This window comes from Microchirus variegatus, assembly GCF_963457635.1.
Source record: "Microchirus variegatus genome assembly, chromosome: 1".
NCBI classification, from domain to species: domain Eukaryota; kingdom Metazoa; phylum Chordata; class Actinopteri; order Pleuronectiformes; family Soleidae; genus Microchirus; species Microchirus variegatus.
Window position 1 is genome coordinate 36,367,351 of NC_139802.1, and position 25,519 is coordinate 36,392,869.

General features: G+C 40.9%; 3 protein-coding genes across 3 annotated transcripts; 2 read left to right on the forward strand and 1 right to left on the reverse strand.

Annotated features, from left to right (window-relative positions):
* Positions 1-1,797: 1,797 nt before the first annotated feature.
* On the reverse strand, positions 1,798-8,198 carry miga2 (mitoguardin 2; the record flags this gene model as incomplete). The annotated part of the gene is made up of 15 exons (XM_083904050.1): positions 1,798-1,998; positions 2,658-2,774; positions 2,879-2,932; positions 3,020-3,154; positions 3,636-3,734; positions 4,043-4,129; positions 4,943-5,015; positions 5,276-5,388; positions 5,698-5,804; positions 5,915-6,032; positions 6,226-6,353; positions 7,307-7,427; positions 7,535-7,650; positions 7,779-7,989; positions 8,103-8,198. The coding sequence occupies 15 exons, from the start codon at positions 8,196-8,198 to the stop codon at positions 1,798-1,800; spliced, it is 1,776 nt and encodes a 591-aa protein (XP_083760176.1).
* A 2,001-nt stretch (positions 8,199-10,199) lies between these two features.
* st6galnac4 (ST6 (alpha-N-acetyl-neuraminyl-2,3-beta-galactosyl-1,3)-N-acetylgalactosaminide alpha-2,6-sialyltransferase 4) lies at positions 10,200-15,062 on the forward strand. Its single transcript, XM_083888451.1, has 5 exons — positions 10,200-10,498; positions 10,956-11,102; positions 12,184-12,593; positions 12,766-12,873; positions 12,976-15,062. Exons 1-5 carry the CDS (start codon positions 10,457-10,459, stop codon positions 13,160-13,162), a joined length of 894 nt encoding a protein of 297 aa, XP_083744577.1. The 5' UTR covers positions 10,200-10,456; the 3' UTR covers positions 13,163-15,062.
* Positions 15,063-17,123: 2,061 nt separating this feature from the next.
* st6galnac6 (ST6 (alpha-N-acetyl-neuraminyl-2,3-beta-galactosyl-1,3)-N-acetylgalactosaminide alpha-2,6-sialyltransferase 6) lies at positions 17,124-24,244 on the forward strand (the record flags this gene model as incomplete). Its single annotated transcript, XM_083892092.1, has 5 exons — positions 17,124-17,147; positions 19,578-19,775; positions 21,977-22,374; positions 22,882-22,989; positions 24,058-24,244. The coding sequence occupies 5 exons, from the start codon at positions 17,124-17,126 to the stop codon at positions 24,242-24,244; spliced, it is 915 nt and encodes a 304-aa protein (XP_083748218.1).
* Positions 24,245-25,519: the final 1,275 nt, after the last annotated feature.

The following is a 25,519-nucleotide window of genomic DNA, read 5'->3' on the forward strand; positions in this document are numbered from 1 at the left end:
GATCACAGACGGGACCAGAGAGGAAACTTGCAGACAACACAAGCATACAGTGCGTTTACACTGCCTTAAATAATAAGTAATCTACTCAGCGCATTTCATTACAATCATTCACTTTGTGACAATTTCTTAAATACAATAAAGTCTGCACAACAAACATCTGCTTTTACAGTAACAGGGTAATCCATGTTGGGATTGCAGAGGGAAAAACTCCATTCATCATGGTCTCTTCACAGCACTGAGAAAAGAGAGAACTCGGGGATTATCATCCATGCCCTTATGGAGGTAACAGTCTGACTGCACAATGCCCACTTCCTCATGGCAAGCCTTCATGAAGTCACAAATAAAACAATCTCGGTAACAATTCTACTGTGAATGCTGCTCAAGGTGTCGATGAGCTTTTTTCACAGCACACATTTTGGCATAAAAGGAAAAGCCCAGCGGTAAGAAATTGTGATCCTCAACTAAAAGTCGGAAAATTATCAATTAAATTTGACGAAAGTTGAATTTAAAGAGCAGTGTATCTAGGTAACCAAATGATTGCTCTTCTGATGATGATGCACTGTTTATATATTCAACTATATTATTGGATCATTATTATTATCAAGGTTAACATTTACACATTACTGGCTTTGGCTGAAAATTATTCTATATACTGTTACTGTAGTTTAACCTCCAAATCTCAGCTAGTAATGTTCTACCTGTGCTGTTACTGTAATGGTTTAAACTAAATAAACATGTAAATAAAATACTTAAATTGCTTAAGTTAACTGTGACACTTGCACTTTTCCCATTAAAACACTGACACATGTCTGCTGTGAAAAATAAGACTCTTTGGGGTTTAGGTTTTTTTCTCTAATCCACTCTTCATATCCTGATTAACCCCAATAATAACATTCATACTCAGTATGTAGTGCTGCTGAAAATTTCACACATTAACAGATTTAAATGTGTTTGGATACTTTTGTCTAAATAAACTCAGTTCTATGAAATTGTACCTGCTTAGGTGTTTTTTAATTTCTGATTTGGGCCTCCGACATATATCTGGCTTTATCCACTTTATATAACGTGGGGATAATCGACACATATATTCTACATGATTAACATTTTACCCTAAGCTACTTTTAATTGTCCTTTTGCACTTCACACAGTCACATCTTAAACTGCTGGACCAAACCAAACTGGAATATATACTTGCATCAGTGAGGAGACAAATTCATCACATATTTCATTAAGCAGCAGCAATCTTGAGTTAGCCAAGGTTGTCAGGAATTATCATGGTTCAAACAAATATCTTTGCCCCTTTCATATAAAACAAAAGCATTAGCAGACTTGTTTTTTTTCTCTCCGTATAATAATGAAGACTATGATATTCAAACTGATGTCACCAGTCAGATGAATGGAAGGTTACAATGCAACCACGAGTCATAATCTGAAGACATTCGCTCCATGAGGAGTCGTAGCGTAGAAGGCCCAGTCTTCATGTGCTCAGAGTGCTTCTGTCCTCATCAGATCAAGGCAGAGACGAGTCCACACACGTCTGAGATTACATTGACTTCAGTAGGCCGTCTCCAAATGCAACACAGCAGCTGATTACAAAATAGGAAAGACTCCCCTCACTGGTACTGGTGATAACCCAGATCTAGTGAAAATAAATCCTCTGATGATTAAATGATTATTTCTGGCTCACAGGAGTACAACTCAAGTGTTAAGATGCGACTCCTTGCTGTTCCCTACTTGAAAACCCCAAAGTCTTTGGCCCTCACAAGACACATGAATAACTTAGTGGCCCCAGTGGTTTTAGTTGGGCCCTGAACAATCCTCCGTTTCTATGGGCACGGCACCATTGAGCTGCAGAAGGCTGTCAATCCCCAGATACCCCAGTAAAATCTCACTCCGGCGGTGGGAGAGGTTCAGGATGTCCTCCGCCAAGCACTGAGCAGAGGTGAAGCGGACTTTGTCGTGGTCGAACATGTCCTTAAGGTACTGGACAATTTGTTGCTGGAGAGGAGAGAAGAGCAGAGAAAGCAGTGACGCATACATAAACAAAGTCACATTTCGATTATTTTGGTTTGGATTTGGGTTGAGCATGGGCCGATGGTGTGCATCCTTGATTTTCACATTTTTTGGAGTAATTTTAATGCTTGCTTATTTATCACACTGCACTTTTGCCGATTTATCACGCTACACCAGGCAGGCAGCGGCTCATCAGCAGCAGCTGCGCTGTCTGGAGCGGGGAGGTGGGAGTGAAGAGGCTGTCCTCACGGTGGATGAGACATTTTCACACGGTTCACCGCAGAACATGGTGTTATACTGAAACGACGAAGTCAGTGTCCATGCACCAATAAACGAGCACACATTTATTTAGCATTAGCATGCTACTGTTTTGCGGCTAACTTGGCGAACCTGTTTCCAAAGGTAAACTAGCAAGGCTACGGTTAGCATAACCATAGCTAGCTGTTTTGTGACCGTCAGCCACGCTGGAATCTCTTTACAAGGCGTTATATTCTAATGAGCAGATATGCAGACTTAAAACCCTTTATATAAGATACATGCCAAAAACCTTGGATCCTATAATTCCCATGTCTTTCATGCCTGATAAAATTTAATAAGATAGATGTACTGTGAGGCTTTTAAAATAACGTATACTATGTACGTACCTTAAAGATGGTGCACACTTCACTTAGGTGCTGCCTGGGTCCTAAAAACCCAAAAGCTAAAACTGGGCTCACATGTTCTGATATGGCATAGAAGTGGGATATAAAACCATCAGGAACCTACAGACAGGAGATAAAGCAGATGTCAAAAGTCAAATTAAATTCATATCCAACTGTAGTTTGGGAAACAAAATACATCAACACCCAATCTGGGCTCAAATTACCATAAGCAAACGCCTTTTAGCTTTGAGGACAGACCAGCAAGCAGTGGCCAGAGCCTAAAAGAAAACCACAACGCTGTTACTGTAAATAATGTTATTGGTGGTTTACTTAATGAATATGTGTGTGTGTGTGTGTAAATTTACCGTCTCTTTAAAGCTGTCAGAAAGCCAGCGATTCCTTAGCACAGCGACCACAGAGGAGGGAGGGCTCTCCAGGTCCTCAAACGCATCCATCAGGATGAAGTCCAACACGATGTCAAAAAAGTTCATACACACCACCTGCAGAAATCACAGCACATGGAACCCAACAGTGCATTGTGTTATATAACTTTAAAATAAGTTACACATGGATCTGAAGTCCTTACCAGAAGGGTTATACGGGAAAATAGGTAAACTTTCTCCCACAAAACTGTCCGAGTGATCTCAAAATACATCAGATCAATTTGATTGACTTAGACACTACTCCTCGTCTTAATGTTGCATCAGTTTTCCAACATCTTATCCAAATGCCTTCCTCGTGTTTGAATGCAAACTTTTTCCGAATGTCCAAAGGGTTTTTACTGGAGTTCGTGTCTTATCAGCATCGGTAAAAGCAGAGAGTTACCTGACTTTGGGTCACTTTTCAGTTAAAGTTTAATTTAGGTTAGTCACAGGACATCTCAGGTTTATATGACCTAGCTAAGCCACCACACACACACACACGATTGCACCTACACGTGATTAGAGTCAGTCACATGGACTAAATGACAGCAGTACTCACTCCTCTGCCCTCGAGCTCCATCTTAGTGACGGACCATGTTTCTTCCCTCTGGGTGTAAAGCAGCATGTCCTGATAGCTCTCTAGGAATGCTTTAGGACTCTAAAAGTAAAAAATAAATAAAAAAATGTGTCAACAGATGCAGAACGCAACATAGCAGTTAAAGCAACACAATGTAGGATTTGGACCTTGAAATAACATCGCCGTGATGATTTTGTTTTGATAGTACATCAACCGAATGGCACCTCCGTCAACTTTAGGGTTTTCGGCTTGCCATCATGATGACACAAAACCAACTACAAATGTCTACTTCAAGGTCACAGTCCCCCGTGTTATTGCAGGGTCAGGCCATAACATACAAGTGATGCATACATTGAGCAGTGGGATATCAGGGGTGATTTTTTTTTTACCTTGTTTGCCTTCACCATTAACCCTGTGATCATTTGCTTTCCAGTCTCCATGAAAAACGTGCGGTGAGTTTCATCTATCAATAGGACCTGAAAGCAAAAAAAGCATTAACATTCATTTATAAAGCATTATTATCTGTAATTATGTAGCCCAGCCTTACACTGGTCATATCAGTGCCCACTCATTTTCAATCTATAAATGCAAGGAACATCTGTTTGTCTGTTAATCCCACATCTGTCAGGCATTGACAGTTACCCATGTGGGCAGTGCCGATTTTGACGTCGTTTGGATCAAAAATGCAAGAGTCATCAGTAGAAATGCCACAGATACATCACTATAAGAGCCACTTCCACCTCCTCAGAAAATAAACAAAAAAACAGGCATAAATTGAATGGGTACTTCACTAGTTTTCATGCCTAAAAACAAAATTCAGCTCCATAGATCTTTGAGAGTGGGTTATCTTTGTCAGGAGGAGCAGAGAAGGACACAACACAATTCATCATGGAAAAGTTCATTTAGGTAATTTGTCATTTACTGTACCATTGTTGTGTTTATCAGAAATAAGCATCACATTTTATGCAGGCTGGTTATGCACATGAGCAAGTATATGAGGGGTATGCAGTGTTGGAGCACCTTCCAGATTTACTTCTGTTTTCCTTAATTTATTTTCTGATTCACCACTCAATTAAGAATTTTAACATTGACTGCCAAGATGACCATGTCCTGTTGATAATTCATAAGCAAGACGATCACTATGACAGGTCATTGTGTGATGCTTTTGACCACTAATAGTGATAGCAATGTTGGTCCTTGTCGTGAAAAACAAGTGGTTGTGTTGCAGTGCAACGAGACTCAGAAAACCTTCTACTAACAATAATATTGATAATACATTGGAAACCGACCTGGAATGCTTGTCTCACACAGTGGAGTTTGGCAAGGAAATCTTGATCATCATAACATTCAAGTAATTCAGTCCTGGTAAAATAAAAACATATGAAACACAACGTGAAATAGCAAACATATTTTTGCAAATCCCAATAAATTCCCTTTTTAATTTAGCTCTGTTTGGTTAAGGGACATGTGGAAATTTACTTTCTAAATGAACCATGTTCATCAGTAAGTGACATATTTCGCCAATCATGTGGTGCAGGGCATGGAGAGCATCAGTGTATCAGATTATTTTCAACAATTTCCTTAAGTATGTTGGGATGTTAAGGATGTTGGACTTCAGTTACCTCGAGGACCTATAGGTCACTTTGCACTCCCGCACTAGAGACAAGGCTTCTTCATATAGAACTGCTGGCTTAAGAGGATGGTAGACTTCTTCAAGAGCCATTGCATCAAACAACTGCACAGAAGAAAAATAAATTACATTCACAGACTTATTATATTATATTATATGCAGAAAAAGAAGCAGAAATTATTGAATCTGCAAGATTGAAACGTCCAGTGTGTAAAAAGTGCATACAAATAATAAGTTGGCTTTAGAATAAGTGCATTATATGTTCTTTAAGCAAGGCAGCTATATTTTCCCGTCATGCAAGTCCTCCATTTGTTACAATCTGCAGTTTCACCACTAGATGTCATTACTACTTACACACAGGATTGTTTAGGGTGTATTGATGGATGCTATTGAGAGTTGCAGAAACAAACCCACCTCTGCAGCCGAGAAGAAGGAGTCGTCAGAGGAAACGGTAGCTGCATCATCATTTTGCAATCGGTGGAAAGTCTCCACTTGAGGCAAGATGAGAGTCCCTTCACTCTCTGGCAAGGAGGAACAACACAAACCAACACTCAAATAAATCAAGAGATGGTAAATTATACTGTCCAAATATCTGAGTCAATCCTAGTCCACAGTGACTAAAACCACTCACCAAAGTCTGCCAGCACACTGTCTGTTGGGATAGTGCTGCCAAAATCCTCCTGTAGGTGGTAGGCCCTGTGCAGTAGTGTCTCCAACTTCTCAGCAAACACTTTATTACGCGTTTCCATCTACAAAACAAGAAGGAAAGCATTTAGCAAGTCCTGTGTAACTTCAATACTGGAGTGCAACTGTGTCGTTTGTGACCAAACCAAAATCACAAGTACAGCAGGTGGAATCCCAACAGCATAACCACTGAATACAAAACAATACTTAAAGCGGAAAAACCATATACAAGAGTTTCAAGCAGTCTGAACTGGTTACCATGGGAAAGTCTTCACATGTTGCCCCCTGTAGCGCAAGGCTACTGTTGCTGGAGGACGAGCCAGAGTGGTGGCGAATATTCAGGGCCTGTTCCCACTTCCGTAGGGCTTCTTCAAAGAGCTCCATCCCTAGCAGGAAAAGAGCACCGAGACTTAACCATATTGTTTACTTGTGAGCCAGAAACAGAAAGCAATGGGCTAAAAGTAGCACAGAACTGGAGCCATTTGCCAGAAGCTGTGTTGAGTTTTATAATTTATACTTATAAATATGAATCAATGTAACTTACATACAAGCCATTGCCAAATGAGTTCAGACAATGGCAGATTAAGTCTATCACTCCACCTGAATCTCTTCATTTATTTATTAATTTATTTTTATTTTTTTATACACAGTATAACAGTGTTTAGTTTTCATCTCACCGGGCAACATTCCTTCTCTGGGCAAAGGAGGTGATTTGGTTTATGTCATGTCTGAAATTCCACAGTGGAGTGTTAGTTATTTTTAAGCATCCCAAATCTGCATAGTTCCACTTAACATAACAATGAGTTCCACCAGTTCACCGGCGGAACAACACTTAACAAACTTTGACTTTATTTGACCACAAAATGGTAAAAAGACAATGACTTTTTTGAGGTTATTTGACTGGAAAATTACAAAATGACACCTCTTGTCACCTTTTTAAACTAAAATGTTTAACAAATGATGAAAATGATTCTGATATTTTATATGATATTGGTCTAATGGATAAATAGGGGTAATTTGTATATAGGACGCTTTATTGTCTAGTCAGGGGTTTCACCCGAGAGAGGAAAACAGGTTCCAACTGCTGATGCTGCAGGTTGCTTTGTGGGAAGTTTCAGGTCTGGATATTATGGGAATTATGTAGAGTTACCAAAGAAGCTTTGGGAATGTAAATAAACACACTTGGATTGTTCAATTGCAAGTTTGACTCAGACTTTGACTCCCACATAGTAATTATGAGCATGTCAATTGAGCAATTCAGTTGCAACACCCCAGTGTCTGAAAGCATAGGCTTCGCCTCTACAAAGCCTTCAATAACACTAATCCTAAAAGCACTTACCCATTAAATAGAGATTCTCTGCATTAGCGTCCTCTAATGCCCCCGACTCTTCGACCACAGGCTCCGTTTCCCAAGGTGTGGATGGATTGGCAGACTGATTTGGAGAGTTTGGTACCCGCGTCTGTGCCAAAAACACAGAATAAATAAATAAGAAAACATGAAGCAGAGCAATATGGCAAAAGGCAACTAAGGATGAAAATAATGAAAAACTATGAGAATGAAACTGACTGATGCCAGGCTGTGTGAGGAACTTGAGTGTTTACTGGGAGCCAGAGAAGAAATTCCACTCATGGTGTCATTGCTCCTGGTGCTTGGACTCATCACCTGTCGGCCAGTTAACGGACCTATGTGGGGAAAAAATGTATTGTCGTAATACTACAGTAATTTATATTAAAGTAAATGCTGAAGAAGGTGATAACCAACACATGAAAGTCATAACTCCAAATGTTACAGAAACAAAAGACATGCACACCTCTCTTTAATGAGGAGGGCCTCCCTGTCCTAATCAGTGCTTCAGGTATTCCGACCGTCTTCTGGCCTTCCTTCCCTTGTGTTGCCTGCTTCCTCTTCCTCCTCCGCCTTTTGAGTTGATGAGCAGTGAGAGCCAGAGCTACACTGCCCAGTGCTGTGGCAAATAGCACCTTCTTCAAGCTTGGGGTAAGTTTCAGCTGGGAAAATATTGACTGAGAGCAGAGGAGAAAATAATGTCACCTGGTCCAATTATTATTCTTTTTTAATAACAAGGGTGTTCATATGCAGCGATGCAAAACATCATTGTAAATGCAAAGCAAATTACCTGCCCAAATGAGGAATAGAGAAAGACAGGGATCTCTGCTACGGTCATGGCCAAAGCCTGAGCGATGGACATCCCTTCTGCTCTTTTGATTGACATTTCAAATATACAAAATGCCTTCAGGCCACAGTTCTCCAAAGCTGCCACAAAAATTTCCTCTTCGCTCTGAGATCAGCCAGCTCAGGGCTTGCAGATGAACCGCCTGTCGTCATTCACTCCTGAATTTGTACTTTGCACCAGTCCAGCACCAGTCCACCTGCAGTTTTATTCCCCTGCAATAAATAAAACATGCAAAGAAATTATCTTTCGAGTGGACAAGCCTAATTTCTTTAGAGCTACATTAAAGTATACAGGCCCTGCAATCATAAAACCATGACATCAAGTGAGAGGGTTATTATTACAATGGCACCAATGATAAATGTACTTATTATACATCCACTCCTGGTCTTCCTCTTCTATCTCCACCTCTTTTCCCCTTTATCTTTTTCTTCCCCATATTTCCTCCACCTCACTCCCACATGTATTCAGTTTGCAACTGATCAAATGCCTGCATTTCTTCAAGTTTGGTTCTGACAAAGATTAATTTCTGTTAAAGAGGAGTTATTTATCTCCACTCTAACCAAGAGCTCGCTAGCAAGTTTTATGCTATACAAATACAATTGATTTGACTGTCTCAAGACACAAAATTCCCCTGTAAAGTTTTGATGGGCTTATAAGGTCTAACTCTTATTGACCGTTGAGCAACAGAAACACTTGACATTCTGCCAGTGATCCCTAAATCTGAACCTAAACACAGTTCACGTTTTAGCCCTAAATTTAACCAGTTCTCAAAAAAATTCTGCCTGATTAGGACCAGGGATTATTTGTAGCTTCCTGATGACTACGTGTCCTGAAAAGGTCAGCGTTTATGCCAGAAAATGTCAGAAGGTAGAGGTAACAAATACCAGAGCAAACAAACGCACGCACCATGCACAAAATCGAAAGTGGGGCTTCAGTTTAACTAGACTGGCTGCCCTTCTTTGAAGCAAAAGCAAACACTTATTATAAGTCAGTATTTAACGACGTAAATGCGACTTTAGACATAATGTTCCAAGCAGACAATTCGTATTATTCTTGTAAGGAGACTCTACGTTGAAATAGGTTTGACTATAAGGTGAATGGTAAGCTAGGCAGTTAGTCAGAGGCCATGAACTAACCAACCCATTCCCTTTTTTTTTTATTTGTTACCAAAAATGTAGATTAACTCTGGCTTCTGTCTTTCAACAGTTCTGCTAATAAAAAGCAAACAATTGGCACCAGCAAACGAAAAAAAAAACGTTAATTGGTGGACATGCTAACCTTAGCTATCACACTTCGCTAGCACAGCTCGATCTGTCACTTCACATCACAGCATCACCGGGTCCGGGCGAGTTGTGGGGCTTTAAAACTGGCATTCGGGGGCTTCAGGGGCTCTGTCTGAAGCTAAGCGGCGGAACAACACTTAAGAAAGTCCTTCAAACAGCTACATACCGTCCATGGACATCTAAGAACACAGCGAAGGACGTTCCGATGTCAATAAATGCCGCACACTCGATTTTTTACTTCACAAAACGTCAGTAAACTGACGTGTCCCACGACCCAATCAGATACGAACTACACAAGGACGAAATGTATTTTGGCCAATCAGATAAAAGGTAGGCGGGACAAACACGTTAAGGATCCAATCAGATCTTAGATCATACAACAAGGTTCCCACACGGACCGGAATCATAAGTCTTCTGACAGTTCACTTACATTTTAAAACAGTTATTAAAATAAATATAGAGACTGTTTTAAACTGAAACTCATACAACATGCTTATAGGAAACGTTGTTTTTACGAGTGGCAGTTGAAGGGAGAAAATATTCTCCTGCCGATTTCACTTGAAGGCAAATTATACGAAAGTGCCAGTTTCGTATGTAAAATAAGTAGAACAGTTGTTTCCGGTCTGCGGTATTTTCATTTCAAAATAAAAGCACGACAGATAACCAACCATGAACGTGTGACGTCTTTTTGTTGTGAAAAGCGAACCGGAAGCAATGTTCCGGCAAGAGGGAGAAAGAGGGCGGATTCGTGGCCTAGAAACCGCGTTAACACAGCGATATAAAAAGAGACAACATTGCATACAGTAAGTTAGATAGTTCAGACATGGAAGGGGTAAGAGGATAATGTTTGACGTATTAACTACGTGGGGGACGAACGCTCAAGGAATCGAAAAGGATCGCGCATTGGAACACGCGTCAGAACCGAGGATTTGCTTAAACATGGATCATTTTGGTGATAAAATAACGACTGGTGTTTTCTCGCCTCTGCCTCACGTTAAACGCCTGGAACAATGAATGGTAGAGGTCTTTTCAAAAGACCTAGACATGAAATTCAAGGTAAGAAGGAGCCAGTTGCTTGAATGCAAAGTGTGCATTTTATCTATTATGTTAAGCAACCTTCATAAGTTTGCCTAAAACTAGTTTAAGGACCCATACATTCTATAAAACTTCTGAGGCCCACGACCAGATCTGTACATCACATCAGCAACTGTGTGTCATAACGCTGAGGTATGCACTATAATGTTATTATAAAACTAACATCATATGACTGATCAAAATAATTGTGATTACCAATAGAAAACATTTTAACATTGAAATGACAGTAATTCATGTCATTAAAATCTGTTATATGGCACATTATATATAGTATATAGATGTGTAATATATTTGGTACATGTGTGAATTTCTACAGCCTCGTCTGAGGCCCATCTGCGATACCCCCATGACCCACACTTAGAGAATCTCTATATGAGACTAATATTTAGTGCATGTATGGATGTGTTCCACCCTACAGATGCTGCACTGGCTCAGCCTGCTGAGCCTGAGCCTTACTCTCCTGGTGTGGTTCGGTCATGTGATCACACAGAGCGATCCAGTGGTTGTTGTGCAAAACAGTGGCCTCAGGGGCTACACGAGGATAACCCCTCACAAGCCGGAGCAGGTAAGAGGCAGGGCTTCAGGACTGAGGCTGAGATTAAATGACTTCACCACTCAGACTGTCTGAGTCAAGATCGTAACACTTGATTTTGCAACTAGCAGAGTTTTCTGATTGGCTTCAACAAACCACGCGAAAGACTCCTTCCACTTTTTAATCTATGGTCTGAATCATTTTCAAAGCCACTATTCACTGGATAACATAAAGGCTAAGTGTTAATTATTAAAATGCCCAAATCACGACCTAAGTAATAGGGATGTGAATCTTTGGGTGGCTCTCGATTCGATTCCGATACTAAGGGTCACGATTCGATTCAAAATTGATTATCGATTCAAAAATGTATACAATGCATAGTGTGTTAAGGCAAATTATGGCATCAAAACAATACATTTTGTATAAGATAATGTGATAATGTGATCACACAAAGGCTAAACTTCAGACAAAAGTTAAAGGTGCATTATGTAATAAATCCAAAGCAACTGATTGTAAAATCCTCCTAATATGTCACAGAGACTCAGGAATAATGTTCATATAACAAACTGAACTCACCAACAACAACAGTACAGCCAAAATATTTGCATTAAAAAAATCTTTTGCAAACTGCAAATCTTGTTTTGAAATCATGTTTTGGCATGTGGCGCCACCTACTGCCCTCTACCAATTATTGCAGTCAGTATAGTCTCCGCTGCCGAGCAACCACGGGTTGCCAGTTACAGTACGTCTAAACTACAATGGCGGAGAAAATGAAACCTAAAAGACCTCGGTATTTTGAATTTGAGTGTAGTAACCGTTTTTGGCCACATTCTTACATAACATTTATTCATTCAAAACAAACAAAAAAATAACTTGCATAAATAAAAGCTTACGCTAGGTGCCCTTTTCGCCCAGAAGTTACAAAAATAAACTGTACACAAATAACACAAACTGGTGTTTTGTGTGGTTTTTCAAAATAGAAACTTTTAAATCGATTTTTGAAGTTTATGAATCGATTCAGAATCGTGGATGATTAGAATCACGATTCCTATGTGAATCGTTTTTTTCCCCCCCACCCCTACTAAATAATGACCTTGATTTCTTCTGTCAACAGTTTCTGGACTTGCACTGCAACCAGTGTGCCTTGGTCTCCAGCTCAGGTCAGATGATCAGAACTGGTGCAGGAGAAGAGATCGACAAGTTCGACTGTGTTATTCGAATGAATAACGCACCCACGCGGGGCTTCGAGAAGGACGTTGGCAACCGCACCAGAGTGCGCGTCGTGTCTCACACCAGCGTTCCCCTGCTGGTGAAAAACGAGAGCTACTTCTTCCAGCAGTCGGCAGACACCACATACGTGGTCTGGGGTCCTGACAGGAACATGAGGCAGGACGGGAAAGGACACGTCTTTAACACTCTCCTGAAAATGGCAAAGAGTTATCCGAAAGTGCGCATCTACGCCGTGACCAAAGAGAAGATTCAGTTCTGTGACGGCATGTTTCAGAATGAAACTGGGAAAGACAGGTACAGTTTCCAAATCTGTAAAACAGCAGAAGAACGAATTATTCTGAATAGTTACACAAGATTACTCAAATGCATTATTACATGAAACGTGTTTATCTACATTAATTAATTAAATAAATAAATTATTATTGATAAATGACTATTATGGCTCCACGTTTGGTGTCCCTTTCAGAATGAAGACGGGGGCGTTTCTCAGCACAGGATTCTTCACAATGATTCTGGCGTTGGATATGTGTGACAGAATCCACGTCTATGGAATGATCGACGAAAACTACTGCAGGTGAGGCATGAGAAGTGATGTTTTGATTCCTTTTAAAGACGAATACGCGTCCGACATGACCTTTTCACATCTGTGTTTTTCATGCTTGCTGCCTGCCGACAGTCGGGCCAACCACAGCGATGTTCCGTACCATTACTACGAACACGGCCGTCTTAACGAGTGCAAGATGTACAACATCCACGAGCGCGCGCAACGCGGAGGCCACCGCTTCATCACCGAGAAGGCCATCTACGCTAAATGGGCCACACACCATCAAATTGAGTTCAAATACCCATCGTGGAGACTCTGATGAAGATGTTCCTTGTCTGTACAGTGGTAATTCTGTTTTTTTTTTTTATTAATAGTGCTACTGATGTTATTGCGAGAGCAGGAAGCTTACAGTGCGCATACTACACTCTTAGACATAAGGGTTCAAAAAATAGTCCTTCTACAAGTGCTGAGGTTCTACCTGGAACCATTTGCTTCACAAAGAAAGGGTTTTTCAAGGGTTCTTGGTAACACTAATGGTTCCAGTAAGAACCATTTTGATCCAGAGAACTCTTTAAAACCCCTTTCCTAAATAAAGGGTTTATTTCTAAGAGTGTATGTTACAGCTTTTTTAATCCACTTTGAGTAATCTTACACTGACTCATACTAGTGAAAAAAACATATCTAAAACCATATGTATGTATTAAAAAACATTTTATTTAAATGCTTAAATACCCTCTTAGCATTACTGATATTTCCAGCATGTATAGTAAAACCCCTAGTAAAACCAATGTCCATGTCCAGTGCACACACTGATGCCCTGTGTATGTTTGAAACCTGTCAATACACCCATTGGACCGGTCAAAAGTTTGGGGTCACCTATACAATTTTTGTTGTGTTTTCCATTAGAAGTCACACTTTTATTCATCAAAAGAGTTGCAAAATGAATAGACAATATGGTCAAGACACTGACAAGATGAGAAATAATGATTTTTATTCCAAATAATCATTTTGCCCTTCAAAACGTTGGTTTTCAAGGGTTTTCTAATCATCCAATAACCTTCTAACACGATTAGCAAACACAATGTACCATTAGAACACTGCAAATTGGCCTCTATACACCTATGTACATATTCCATTAAAAACCAGACGTTTGCAGCTAGAATAGTCGTTTACCACATTAACAATGTATAGAGTGTATTTCTGATTCATTTAATGTTATATTCATTGAAAAAAAAGTGCTTTTACTTCAAAAATAAGGACGTTTTCTAAGTGACCCCAAACTTTTGACCGGTAGTGTACAGGTGGGACATACGTTCCTTGAATTAACAGAGAGATGGTGTATAGTAGTAGATTCCTCTCTGAACTACACTCTTTGTAGTTGTGCCTTGATATTTTCATTTAAAGCTACAGCATGCACACAAGTTCTCTCTGAGAGACAGAAAGTGTGTTGTTGTCTATGGCTGGATTTTAACATTATTTCCCATTCAGGATCAATCTGATCGAAGATATAAAAACCAGCAAGAACCAGGCGAATTGTCACACAGACGGGATCGCCTGTTTTGAATTACATGAATCTCTTAAAGCGGAGCAGTATATATATTTCATAAATAGTCTGCAATGACAAAAAAATATATATATAATTTGTGTATAATCTGCTTTGTTTGAAGAACATTTCGTGCTCGCCGCTCATAAATCCACCGTCGAATGAACACACTGGTTCGCGCCGTTACGTCGTTCTGATTCTGATTCCGATCAAATGCTGGACTCGTGTTAATATAACGTTAACCCAAAGAGTGAATGTGCAGTTTGCAGTGGTTCGACATGGGAGACGTATAACGCACAGACAGTACATGACATGATGTGTGTGTGTGGTCATGTTTAAATCAATCACACAACACATTGTAGCTGCATGTAACCACAAACATGTAAAAAAATAAATTAAAAAAAAACGTCTACCCTTTATATTTTGCTGCCTGTTTAAAATGAAAGCTATAGCGGTGCCTTTTTGTTTGTTTTTTAGTTGTATAAGGCATATTTTGTGACTAATACCAAAGATTGTAATAGCATTTGCACTACTGCCCAAACGACTGTGTCACAGTGAGTTATTGCGTGTACATTTCAAACTCGAATGGCTCAAAGAGTTCAAATGTTGTATTATTATTATTATTATTATTGATGACTTGATGTGATAAACTGCATTAAATACCTTGAATGTAAACTTGACCACTGCTGTTGTGAGATTGTCGTCGACATGAATAAAATTTGTGCTGCCAGACAGAGTTTGTGTTGTGTTGACTTTGTGGGAGATCACACAGACGCTTTGCTTGTGTCGACTTGTGGATTTTCTTCAATGATAAACACTGTCTTGGTCCACCCACACGTCTGTTACTGTAACTGATAAAAACTAATAAGGCACACTGCCATAGAAGCTTTTTGTGGGGGATTCAAGCTGCTCTTATAATTGTATAGCTGAACTTAAATTAGAAATTAGGGAACAATGTGAATATTGAATCGATTCTGTGTTTATGCCACACACGCACACACACGTCAAAACTATTATTGTACGTTAACGGTAACGTGCCCAGCACAAGCTTATTGTGGCCCCGAGGTGCAAAAAACAAGTGCAAAACACAAATTAACTGGCACAACGGAAACGCAAAACTCAAACCGGAAATGCAAATCAAAAAAACGTAAATACAAAAGCAGAAAACACGAAAAACATTAACTCACAATGAAAACGCAAATCAGCAAACTCAGAACAAAAAATGCAAAAATCTAAAAAAAGTAAATAAAAAAGCAGAAAACGCAAAAGTCAAAACGGAAACGCAAAGCAAAAGACGTAAAAAACATTAACTCGAAAAGGAAATTACAATACATACCTCTTCTGAGTTTATGTTTTCTGCTTTTGTGTTTTTTGATTTGCGTTTCCGTTGTGTTAGGCTGAATCCCAATTCCACCCCTTAGCCCTCCCCCTTCCCCCTACCCCTTGTTTACCCCCTGTCCCGGCCACAGCCACCGCCACACACCGTCCCCAAATCCTGGAAGTCAACACTTTGACATTTTTTCACTAACTCCTGGAGCTCCACACCCAGGCTTTCACAGACGCTTACCCGCCCCAGGGGGGCCCCCAGACCGGCCACAGACACTGCCACACACCGCTCCTTAACCCTGGAAGTCAACACTTTGTGACACAAGTTTGGTCTTTGATGGTAGGTGACGTTTCGGTCAACGTCACACCTGACGGGAAGACCCCAGGGTCCAAAAGACGGCACAAAAACGAAGCACAAACAGGTGTGACGTTGACTGGATTTGGGGGCGGTGTGTGGCGGTGGCTGTGGCCGGGACAGGGGCTCCCTGGGCCGGGTGGACCTCCGGGGGAAGTCCCGGTGCGGAGCCTGGAGGTCCAAAAAATTAAAACCCCGGAAAACGGTTAATATTAACCCCAGTACTGTAAAGTAAAGCAGCACAAACGAAGCACAAACAAATGAGACCATTTTCAGCTGATTTGGACGATATGGGGGGCTGCGTGACAATATAGATATATTAAAATCTCAAAAACTAAAGCAGCACAAACGAAACGTTTTGCAGCACAAACCAGCACTAACGAAGCACAAACAAATGAGACCATTTTCAGCTCATTTAGCGGTGAAATGATCACAAACTTGTCTCGTGCGCCGCAGTGACGCACGCGGTCGTCGTTGATAAGGAGAACGTTAGAGAGAGAGAGAGAGAGATAGAGGGAGGGACGGAGAGAGAGAGGACCGCAGAGCGCAAAGGCCGAGCGACGTTAAAGCGCCGGATTAACGCTGCTGCCAGATGACATGGAGTCACATCTAATACCGTAATCCCATCAGCAGGATATTGGTTTTTATGAATTGTCGATTAAAGGTACGTAAAGGACAGCACAGTGGAGACGATGCGCTTTATTCTTTCCTTCATTCATTCGTTTATTTATTTATTTATTTATATTTACATTCTCTACATGAACGGATGCTGTTTTATGAGATTCAAAAAAAACAAAAAAAACAACAACCGGTGAGCCCGTGTGACAATTGTGTAATTGTGTGGGGCGCATGGAATAAATGGCAAATGTGACATTTAATCTGTAGGGGTGTGTGTGTGTGTGTGTGTGCACGGATGAGACGCAGTGCTACAGCAGCAGCAGCATCACACTGTGATTGTGCAGCAGCACGTTTGTTTGTCTCTCTCCTTGTGTGTGTGTGTGTGTGTGTGTGCAGGTATGACGACGCACACTGTGACAGGCAGCCTGATCAGAAAGCATGGTGCTCAGGCTCAATGGCAAGGTAAGTCTGGACACAAAACAACTGGAGGGTGTGGCTCCTGTTCACCTCTCACCCTTCATCCTCATCACCTTCATCATCAGGTTAAAACGCCTGGGGACGTTCAACATTAGTGATGGAGAAATGGAGTAGCTGTCGATCGATGTCGGGTCTTTTCTGTTCTGCCGATATTTATGACTAGTGCCCCTGACAGCGAGACTGCAGGCTTTTGCAACACACAGAGGTCTCAGCTCAAGCCTTCACTTTCCCTGTCACGTACAGATGTTTTAAGGCTGCTTATGCGTCAGGTTTATGTAAGCAGAAAGGCACATTCTGGGTTGCTGAGGCTGGCTTTGCACGACAACGCTCCCGGGTGAAACCTGACAAAATATTTGATCAGATGTGCCTTTCGTTTAGACGGCGACTGCGTTTTTTTGGGGGCTTAAACCCGCAACAAAATCAACCCACCCTCCAGAGTGGAAATCTGAAAAAACGCTCCAAAGAGTTGAAAACTCTGAGCTGCTCACGCTGGCAATCCTCCCGTACGCGTTGACGTCAGATCCATGTGCACAGAGGCGATTCTAGAGTCTGTAGGGGCCCTAAGCAAAAATTCCCAGGGGGCCCTTCCCACCAGTGCTCAACACCATTATGTGTCAAATAATCTGACACCAACGAAAAATGTATGAGTTCAAAAAAAATTTTTTTGGGAAAATGTAAAGAACAATAAAATACTGTAAATATATTTAAAAAAAAACTATATAAACTTAGTAAAAAAACTACACTACACTGTAAAGAACCCACATTATAAAACAATATAAATATATAGAACAATAAAATACTGTAAATAACTGAAAAAGACATATATAAACTGAGTAAAAAAGATATGCATTACACTGCAAATAATCCTCTTCATTTTCAAACTTGCAAAACGATAACTTCACAGAGGTTAAAGTGAGGTGGGGCCTCTTTAGGGAGGTTTCCTACTGAGATGTCATTGCAAATCGCCCATTGTTTAAGGGGGACAGGGAGGCGGCTGGTCACTGCACATTTCAGTCAAAACAGCCCTCAGAACCGAGTGTCGGGGGGGCCCCTCAATAGGCTCGGGGCCCCAAGCAGTTGCCTGCCTTGCCTGTTCACAAGCTGCACCTCTGCATGTGCTGTACAGCCACACAACAACAAACACGTCGGATTATATCCATCGGTCGGACATTCAAGTTGCCTTAGCTGCTCTGATACCTATCCAGGAGTCATTTCGGGACAATTAAGCCGAGTTAATGTTTTGGTTTTCGACTGTGGGCTACTTCGCGCTACTAGAGAGAAGGAAGTTTTAACGCATGCGTGCGCTCCTGGTGTTGTTGTATGGCAGTGCCACCTAGCCACCTGGCATGCATACTACATCAAATTTCACACACTTTAGCGTCACCGTGTGCATGCAGATTTCCACCCAAAGACGCTCGTCTAAACGCGAAACAGAAAGTGGGAACGCAACGCCACTTTTGCGGTTTGTGTTCAGATCGTTCGTCGTGTAAAGCTAGCCTTAGTTGTCTCAGAGACTGATGTAGAAGCTAATTTCAGGCCCAGTTATTTATGCATACATTCTTAGATAACTTCTGCAAACTAACGAGAACAAGGAAGCGCGATATTTATGGAAAACTGAAATGCTTTAACAGTGTGACCGGCTAAAATCCACACAGGACTGAGGCAGAAAAGTCTCCGTTGTCGTATCTGCAACGCTGTCAATCAAAAACTGGTTCCGCCCCCTTCAGACCACGCCCGCCCACTGCGCCCATTAACTCCTGAGAGAAGCTGAGCTTCCCTGGAAATTGTGACATTTTAAATTGTTAAAACACTATTTTAACTACTAGAGTTAAAATAGTGTTTTCACTATTAACACCAGAATAACTTTCAATATCTTACTTACAATTTAATTGTAAGTAACGGCCAGATATTGAAAGTTATTCTGGAAAAATGGGCAAAAGCACTTAGTCTCAGGACATTTTACTGGTTAAAATATGCAACAACAACATTATTACATTATATGAACATTATTCCTGAGTCTCTGTGACATAATTAGGATAAAAGGAGGATTTTATGACCAGTTGCTTTAGAGTTATTACATAATGTACCTTTAACCATGTTTATGGGGCTGTATCTGGATTGGAAGGACACTCTAACCACAGGTTCGTGGGTTAGAGTGTCACGATTTCAGTTTCAATATGCATATCGTTACAGGCTCACGCCGATGCCATCTTTACATTTTGGGAACTTCAAAAAAAAACTAATTGTGAAATGACAGTGTTTAAAATAATCTACATTAAGCAACAAGCACAAAAAAGCAACTGATAAGATAAATGTACAGTGGTGTATAAGTATAAAGTACCACAAATGTGTGTAAAAGGAGCTTCCATTTGACCACTGTGGGTTGTTTTGTTGTTTTTTTTTACTCCGCAGAGTGGACAACAGAGTCACAGGATGGCGATCTTTGCCGCCGTCTTCATCCTGATGACACTCTTCTTCCTGTATGGCTCTAACAATGGCAGCAGCAGTGACGTCTACACCCCCATCCACATTTCTGCAAATCACCCTCTCATAACAACAGACTTGAAAAAGTGGGCTGGGAAAGACGGATACATGCCAGTTCAAGGAAACAAGGTACTTAACAGTTGGCTCACACAAATCCAATAACCTATAGCTTTCTGTGCTGTGCACAAGGTTTTTTTTATCACATGAGGTCTGACTCAGCAGGCAATATCCTAATTTAGTATAAACTGTGACCTTGATTTCAGAGTCAGCAGGACTATTTGCAAAGTACTATGGAAACTACACAGAGAGAGATATAGAAAAGGAAGTTAAAGGTTGCTCTCATGGCCGTGCATGTTTCCACAGGATATGATAGATTTTTTTATATCCCACAGTGGGGACAGTACAGCTGTCTTCCTGTTTGCACCGTGCAAAATCTTAAAGAGAAAAAAATAATAAATTAACTGAAATTAAACACTTGTAACCCACGATATACACTGTGTTCAGTTAGTCATTACCGCAGCTTTGAATTGCTACCAATACCAATTATAGTGTTGCATCACTTTCAAACAATTCGGCTGTGACCGAGGCATTTGTGCTGATGCAACGTTTACGTCACATTCAGGGTTTTTGGATCAGTTTTGATTTTTGTGATTTTGGCCAGTATTGGACCGATAGAGGAACTGAGCGGTGGCACTTGCTTTTAGGTCTTAGCGCTGTGTCGCTGAAACGAAGGACAGGAAATCCAGACAAGTGGATTGAACATAAACTCAATCTGGTCATAAAATGTGGAGCTTGACAATAGACAGTGCCTCCAAACCTATGACAACATCCAGTCTATTGAGCTGTCTCTACAAAACTCAGTAGCCAATCAGCAGGCAACTTCCTAAGGCTGCCCACAAACAAAAAAACTATGGTTGTTGTTTTGCGAAAAATGTTGCTTGAAAAATTTGAGACAAATCTAATTCCAAGCATCCATAACAGAAGCTCAGCTTCCTCTAAAATGTCGTCAAATGTGTACTGTGTTATATTTACATTTTAATACCAAACGCGCGCTAGAAGCTGTTTATCATGGATGGTGGATCGTCTTACGGGATTTCCGTATTCCCGTAGCAGCCTCTGCGTTAAAACCACTTGACGTTGATGATTGGACAAATGCTAATGATAGTGGACGTGGTGGGTGGGCAGGCATGGACGGTGGGTGGGCAGGCGTGGACGGTGGGTGGGAAGGCGTGGAAGGTGGGTCGGCTGGCGTGGACGGTGGGTCGGCTGGCGTGAACGGTGGGTGGGCAGGCGTGGACGGTGGGTGGGCAGGCGTGGACGGTGGGTGGGCACGGTGGCAGGTGTGGATGGTTCAGGCATGGATGGGCAGGCGTGGACGGTGGGTGGGCACGGTGGGCAGGCGTGGACAGTGGGTGGGCAGGCGTGGACTGTGGGTGGGCAGGCGTGGACGGTGGGTGGGCAGGCGTTGGCGGTGGGTGGGCAGACATGGACGGTGAGCTTCTGCATGATGACAAGAGGAACTAGCTGAAAGGCGGAACCCATCTTTATACACGATAGCGGAGCATTTTCTGCTTCAAGGCCTGTACATACTCCGCAAGAACAGACAAATGTTAGTTTTCTTGAGGTGGCAAGAGCAAGAACAAAGTTACATCTGGCCAGGGCATTTCGTACTTCATGTGTTCAAGTGTAGAACTTCTGGGAAGTCCTCATAGGGAAGGACAATATTTCCACATTAACCACGCCCACTTCCAAAAAACTCCCAAATGAGGGCTGCAAGAAAAATAAAGACGCCATTCTTTTCTCGCAGCCCTGGGGCAGACAACACATTTCTTAGTTCTTGCAGAGTATGTACTGGCCCTCAGTCCTGAGAGAGGGAAGTCTGTCGATAAATAACTGGCAGATGTGTGTCATTTTCTCGGCGATATAGCCCATTTTAGTTTGTATATGTACGCTGTAAATAAAAACACTGTTATAGCATTTCACTTTTACATAATTATCGCCACGTTTTCCTTGTTTGGGGATTTTATGTAAGAGTCTATGTGTAAATAACTGGGCCTGAAATGAGCTTCCTCTGTTTCAAAGACCAGCAACCACCACTGCTACTGATTAGTTCAGTCCAAAAGTCTCAGGACATCAAACTTCAGCTCTTGATAAAAAAAAACAAAAAACAACAACACAAAAAACGATATTTGAATTCACCCCAATACTCCGTCAACTGATGGGACTGAACACCCCCTGAGCGGAACACTAATTTCTGGATGTTTTTGCTCTACTATCACATTAATGCTGGTTCGACTAGACTTTTAATCGGTACCGTCTTTACTCCTCAGAGTATGACCCTGCACTGTCACAGCTGCTCGCTGGTGACGAGTTCCAGCCACGTCCTGGGGAGTCAAGCGGGCGAAGAGATCGACCAGGCGGAGTGCGTGATACGCATGAACGATGCCCCCACTCTGGGGTACGAGAGCGACGTGGGCACTCGGACTTCTCTCCGGGTCGTAGCTCACTCCAGTGTGTTCAGGGTGGTGCGGAGGCCAAACGAGTTCCTACATCGCACGGACAACAACCCCGTGATGATATTCTGGGGACCCCCGAACAAGATTGGAACTTTGTACAGACTGATCCAGAGAGTCAGCATGACCTACAAGAACACGTCTTTTTTTAGCATCACTCAAAACAAGATGCGCAGATTTGACAGTCTCTTTTACCGCGAGACGGGACGAGACAGGCGAGTGTCATCTGAATACACTACCGTTCAAGAGTCTGGGGTCACCTATACAATTTGTTTGTGTTTTCCATTAAAAGTCACACTTTTGTTCATCAAAAGAGTTGCAAAATGAATAGAAAATCTAGTCAAGACATTGACAAGATGAGAAAGAATTATTTTTATTCAAAATAATAATTTTGCCCTTCAAAGGTTGCTTTCCACAAGGGTTTTCTAATCATCCAATAGCCTTCTAACGCAATTAGCAAAAGCAATGTACCATTAGAAGCCTCTATACACCTATGTACATATTCCATTAAAAAACAGACGTTTGCAGTTAGAATAGTCGTTTACCACATTAAAAATGTATAGACTGTATTTATGATTCATTTAATGTTATATTCATTGATATTCAAGTGACCCCAAACTTTTGCACGGTGTATATATACTATGTATGTATACACACTATAAGGAAATGTTAATTTCACTTGCTTATTTGTTTGTTTTTATCCTCTTTTTTTTTTTGCTCAGACAAAAATCTCACTCGTGGTTGAGCACAGGATGGTTCACCATGGTCATAGCCATCGAGACATGTGATAACATCAAGGTGTATGGGATGGTTCCACCCAGCTACTGTGGGTGAGTACAGACGTTTTGAATGAACCGACAGTGCAGCACGTGTACCCAGGTCAGCTGATAGTCTTGCCTGTGCCCGGGACAAGATGATCAAAGACTTGTAGCAAATAAATTCATATTTACCATTTAAAAACAGGGCTATTACTATATTCTGCCTCCGCATCATCCTTTCTGATTCCCTCTTCTCTTACTCTCTTCACCCCTTCTTCCCATGCTCTCCTTATTATATAGAACAATTATTACTGCAGATGATTTTTTATTTACTATCAACCAGTTGGTTTCCACATGACATACAGCCACAGTTAACATGGCAGTCCAACTACAGTGTGTAACCTTTGGGGATTTCTTGCTGCTGTTAATGATAGTATTCCCTCTCTATTTGTCATCGGGAAGAGAATTTGTGTGTTGTAAACAACATCTGAAAACAGCCGTTCAAAAGTTTGGGGCCACCTATACAATGTTTTTGTTGCGTTTTCCATTAAAACTCACACTTTTATTCAAGAAAAGAGTTGCAAAATGAATAGAAAATCTAGTCAAGGCATTGACAAAATGAGAAAGAATGATTTTTATTCAAAATAATAATTTTGCCCTTCAAACGTTGCTTTCCACAAAGGTTTTCTAATCATCCAATAGCCTTCTAACGCGATTAGCAAACGCAATGTACCATTAGAAGACTGGATATTAATATATCGAATGGCAGTGGCCGAAACGGCTCCTGGTACGAATTTTAATCACAGTTGTCCACACTATTATTTATTTATGTCATTTCAAATAAATGTCTGTTTTTTATATAATACATTCATTTTGCATCATAAATAGTATTATTAAGTGTACGTGTGATATCATGATGCAATATTGTGAACAGTTGTTTTATGTTAGGCTGGCCCCCTCTTGACCACAATATTGGTCAAGAGGGGGCCCCCAGGTCATTTGAGTTTGAGACCCCTGGTATAGAGTGTATTTCTGATTAATTTAATGTTATATTCATTGATACGGTAGTGTAAAACAACACATGATCTCAACTCTTTAATCAGCAGTGCGTGTGAACTCTTAATTCACTTATCTTTCCAGACACAAACATGAGCCCAAGAAGATGCCATACCACTACTACAAACCCAGGGGGTCGGATGAATGTTTGACATACCTGCAGAGCGAGGGCGGCCGCAGAGGAAACCACCATCGCTTCATTACAGAGAAACAGGTGTTCGCACGCTGGGCAAAGCAGTACAACATCACCTTCACTCACCCCGACTGGTGAAAGAAAAAAAGAAAGACTCAAAGCCTGCACTCAGTGGCCCCGGATGCGTATTGTAGGCTGGACCCGACTGGGTCTTCAAATAGCCAAATGGTGAAGATAAACGGCAGCTTTTGCTAAGAAAACAAAATATTATTCGAACACGTGACTGAGTAGAAACATTTTCCTCATGCACTAACTCACTTATGAGAGCTCCCTGAAGCACTCGGTGTATCAGTATTTTTGTAAATAAGGAGACAAATCAAGCTAAGAATTGGTTTGTACGTGTTTATATTTTGTTATGTACTGAAAAATGCACCGAATCACCTAATATACCATATATATATATATATATATATATATATATATATATATATATATATATATATATATATATATATATATATATATATATATATATATATATATATATATATATATATATATATATATATAGAATATAGAATAAATTCTCTGTATAATAGACGAGATATATATATATTATATAAATCGTCTATTATACAGAGAATTTATTCTATAGATAGACTGCACTGCAGTTCAGGAGATTTCTAAGTCAGTCTACATAGGAGCCTTATAAGCAATTTGGCCATGTGTTATAAATATTCCTAAAACCAAAACCCACACATATTCTAATTGAAATAGAAAACCAAACCTCAACTAAAACAATAAACACAAAACACCGTATTTATGTATTAATAACTGTACTTGCCAATGCTGGTTTTATGATGCTTTAGGTTTTTATAAATATATATATGTATTTATTTTGTGGCAGAAACTCCAAAACTAATGCAGCTTGAAATCCAGCCCATGCGACAGATGTAAATAATAGGCGTATCACAGGTATATTTACTTTAAGCCAGGTTTAGAATCGTTGCCTCACAGCAGGGTTTCTCACTCCTGGTCCTGGTGAGCCACCATCCTGCATGTTTTAGGTGTTTCCCTGCTCAAACACACCTGATTAAAATTTTCAGTTGTCAGTGAGCTCTGCTGAAGCCTGATAACAACCCATCTATCTATAAAGTAAGTTGCGTCTGTCTGTGACAGGCATATCTCACTGACCGTTAGTCAGATCGCCTTAAGACTTTGGATATGGGTTGAGCATGGCCTGATGGTGTGCATCCTTGAATTTTAATTTTCGCTGATTTATCACGCTACAACAGGCAGGCAGCGGCTCATCAGCAGCAGCTGCGCTGTCTGGAGCGGGGAGGTCGAAGTGAAGAGGCTGTTCTCATGCTGGGTGAGACAATTTTTCACACGGTTCACCGCAGAACATGGTGT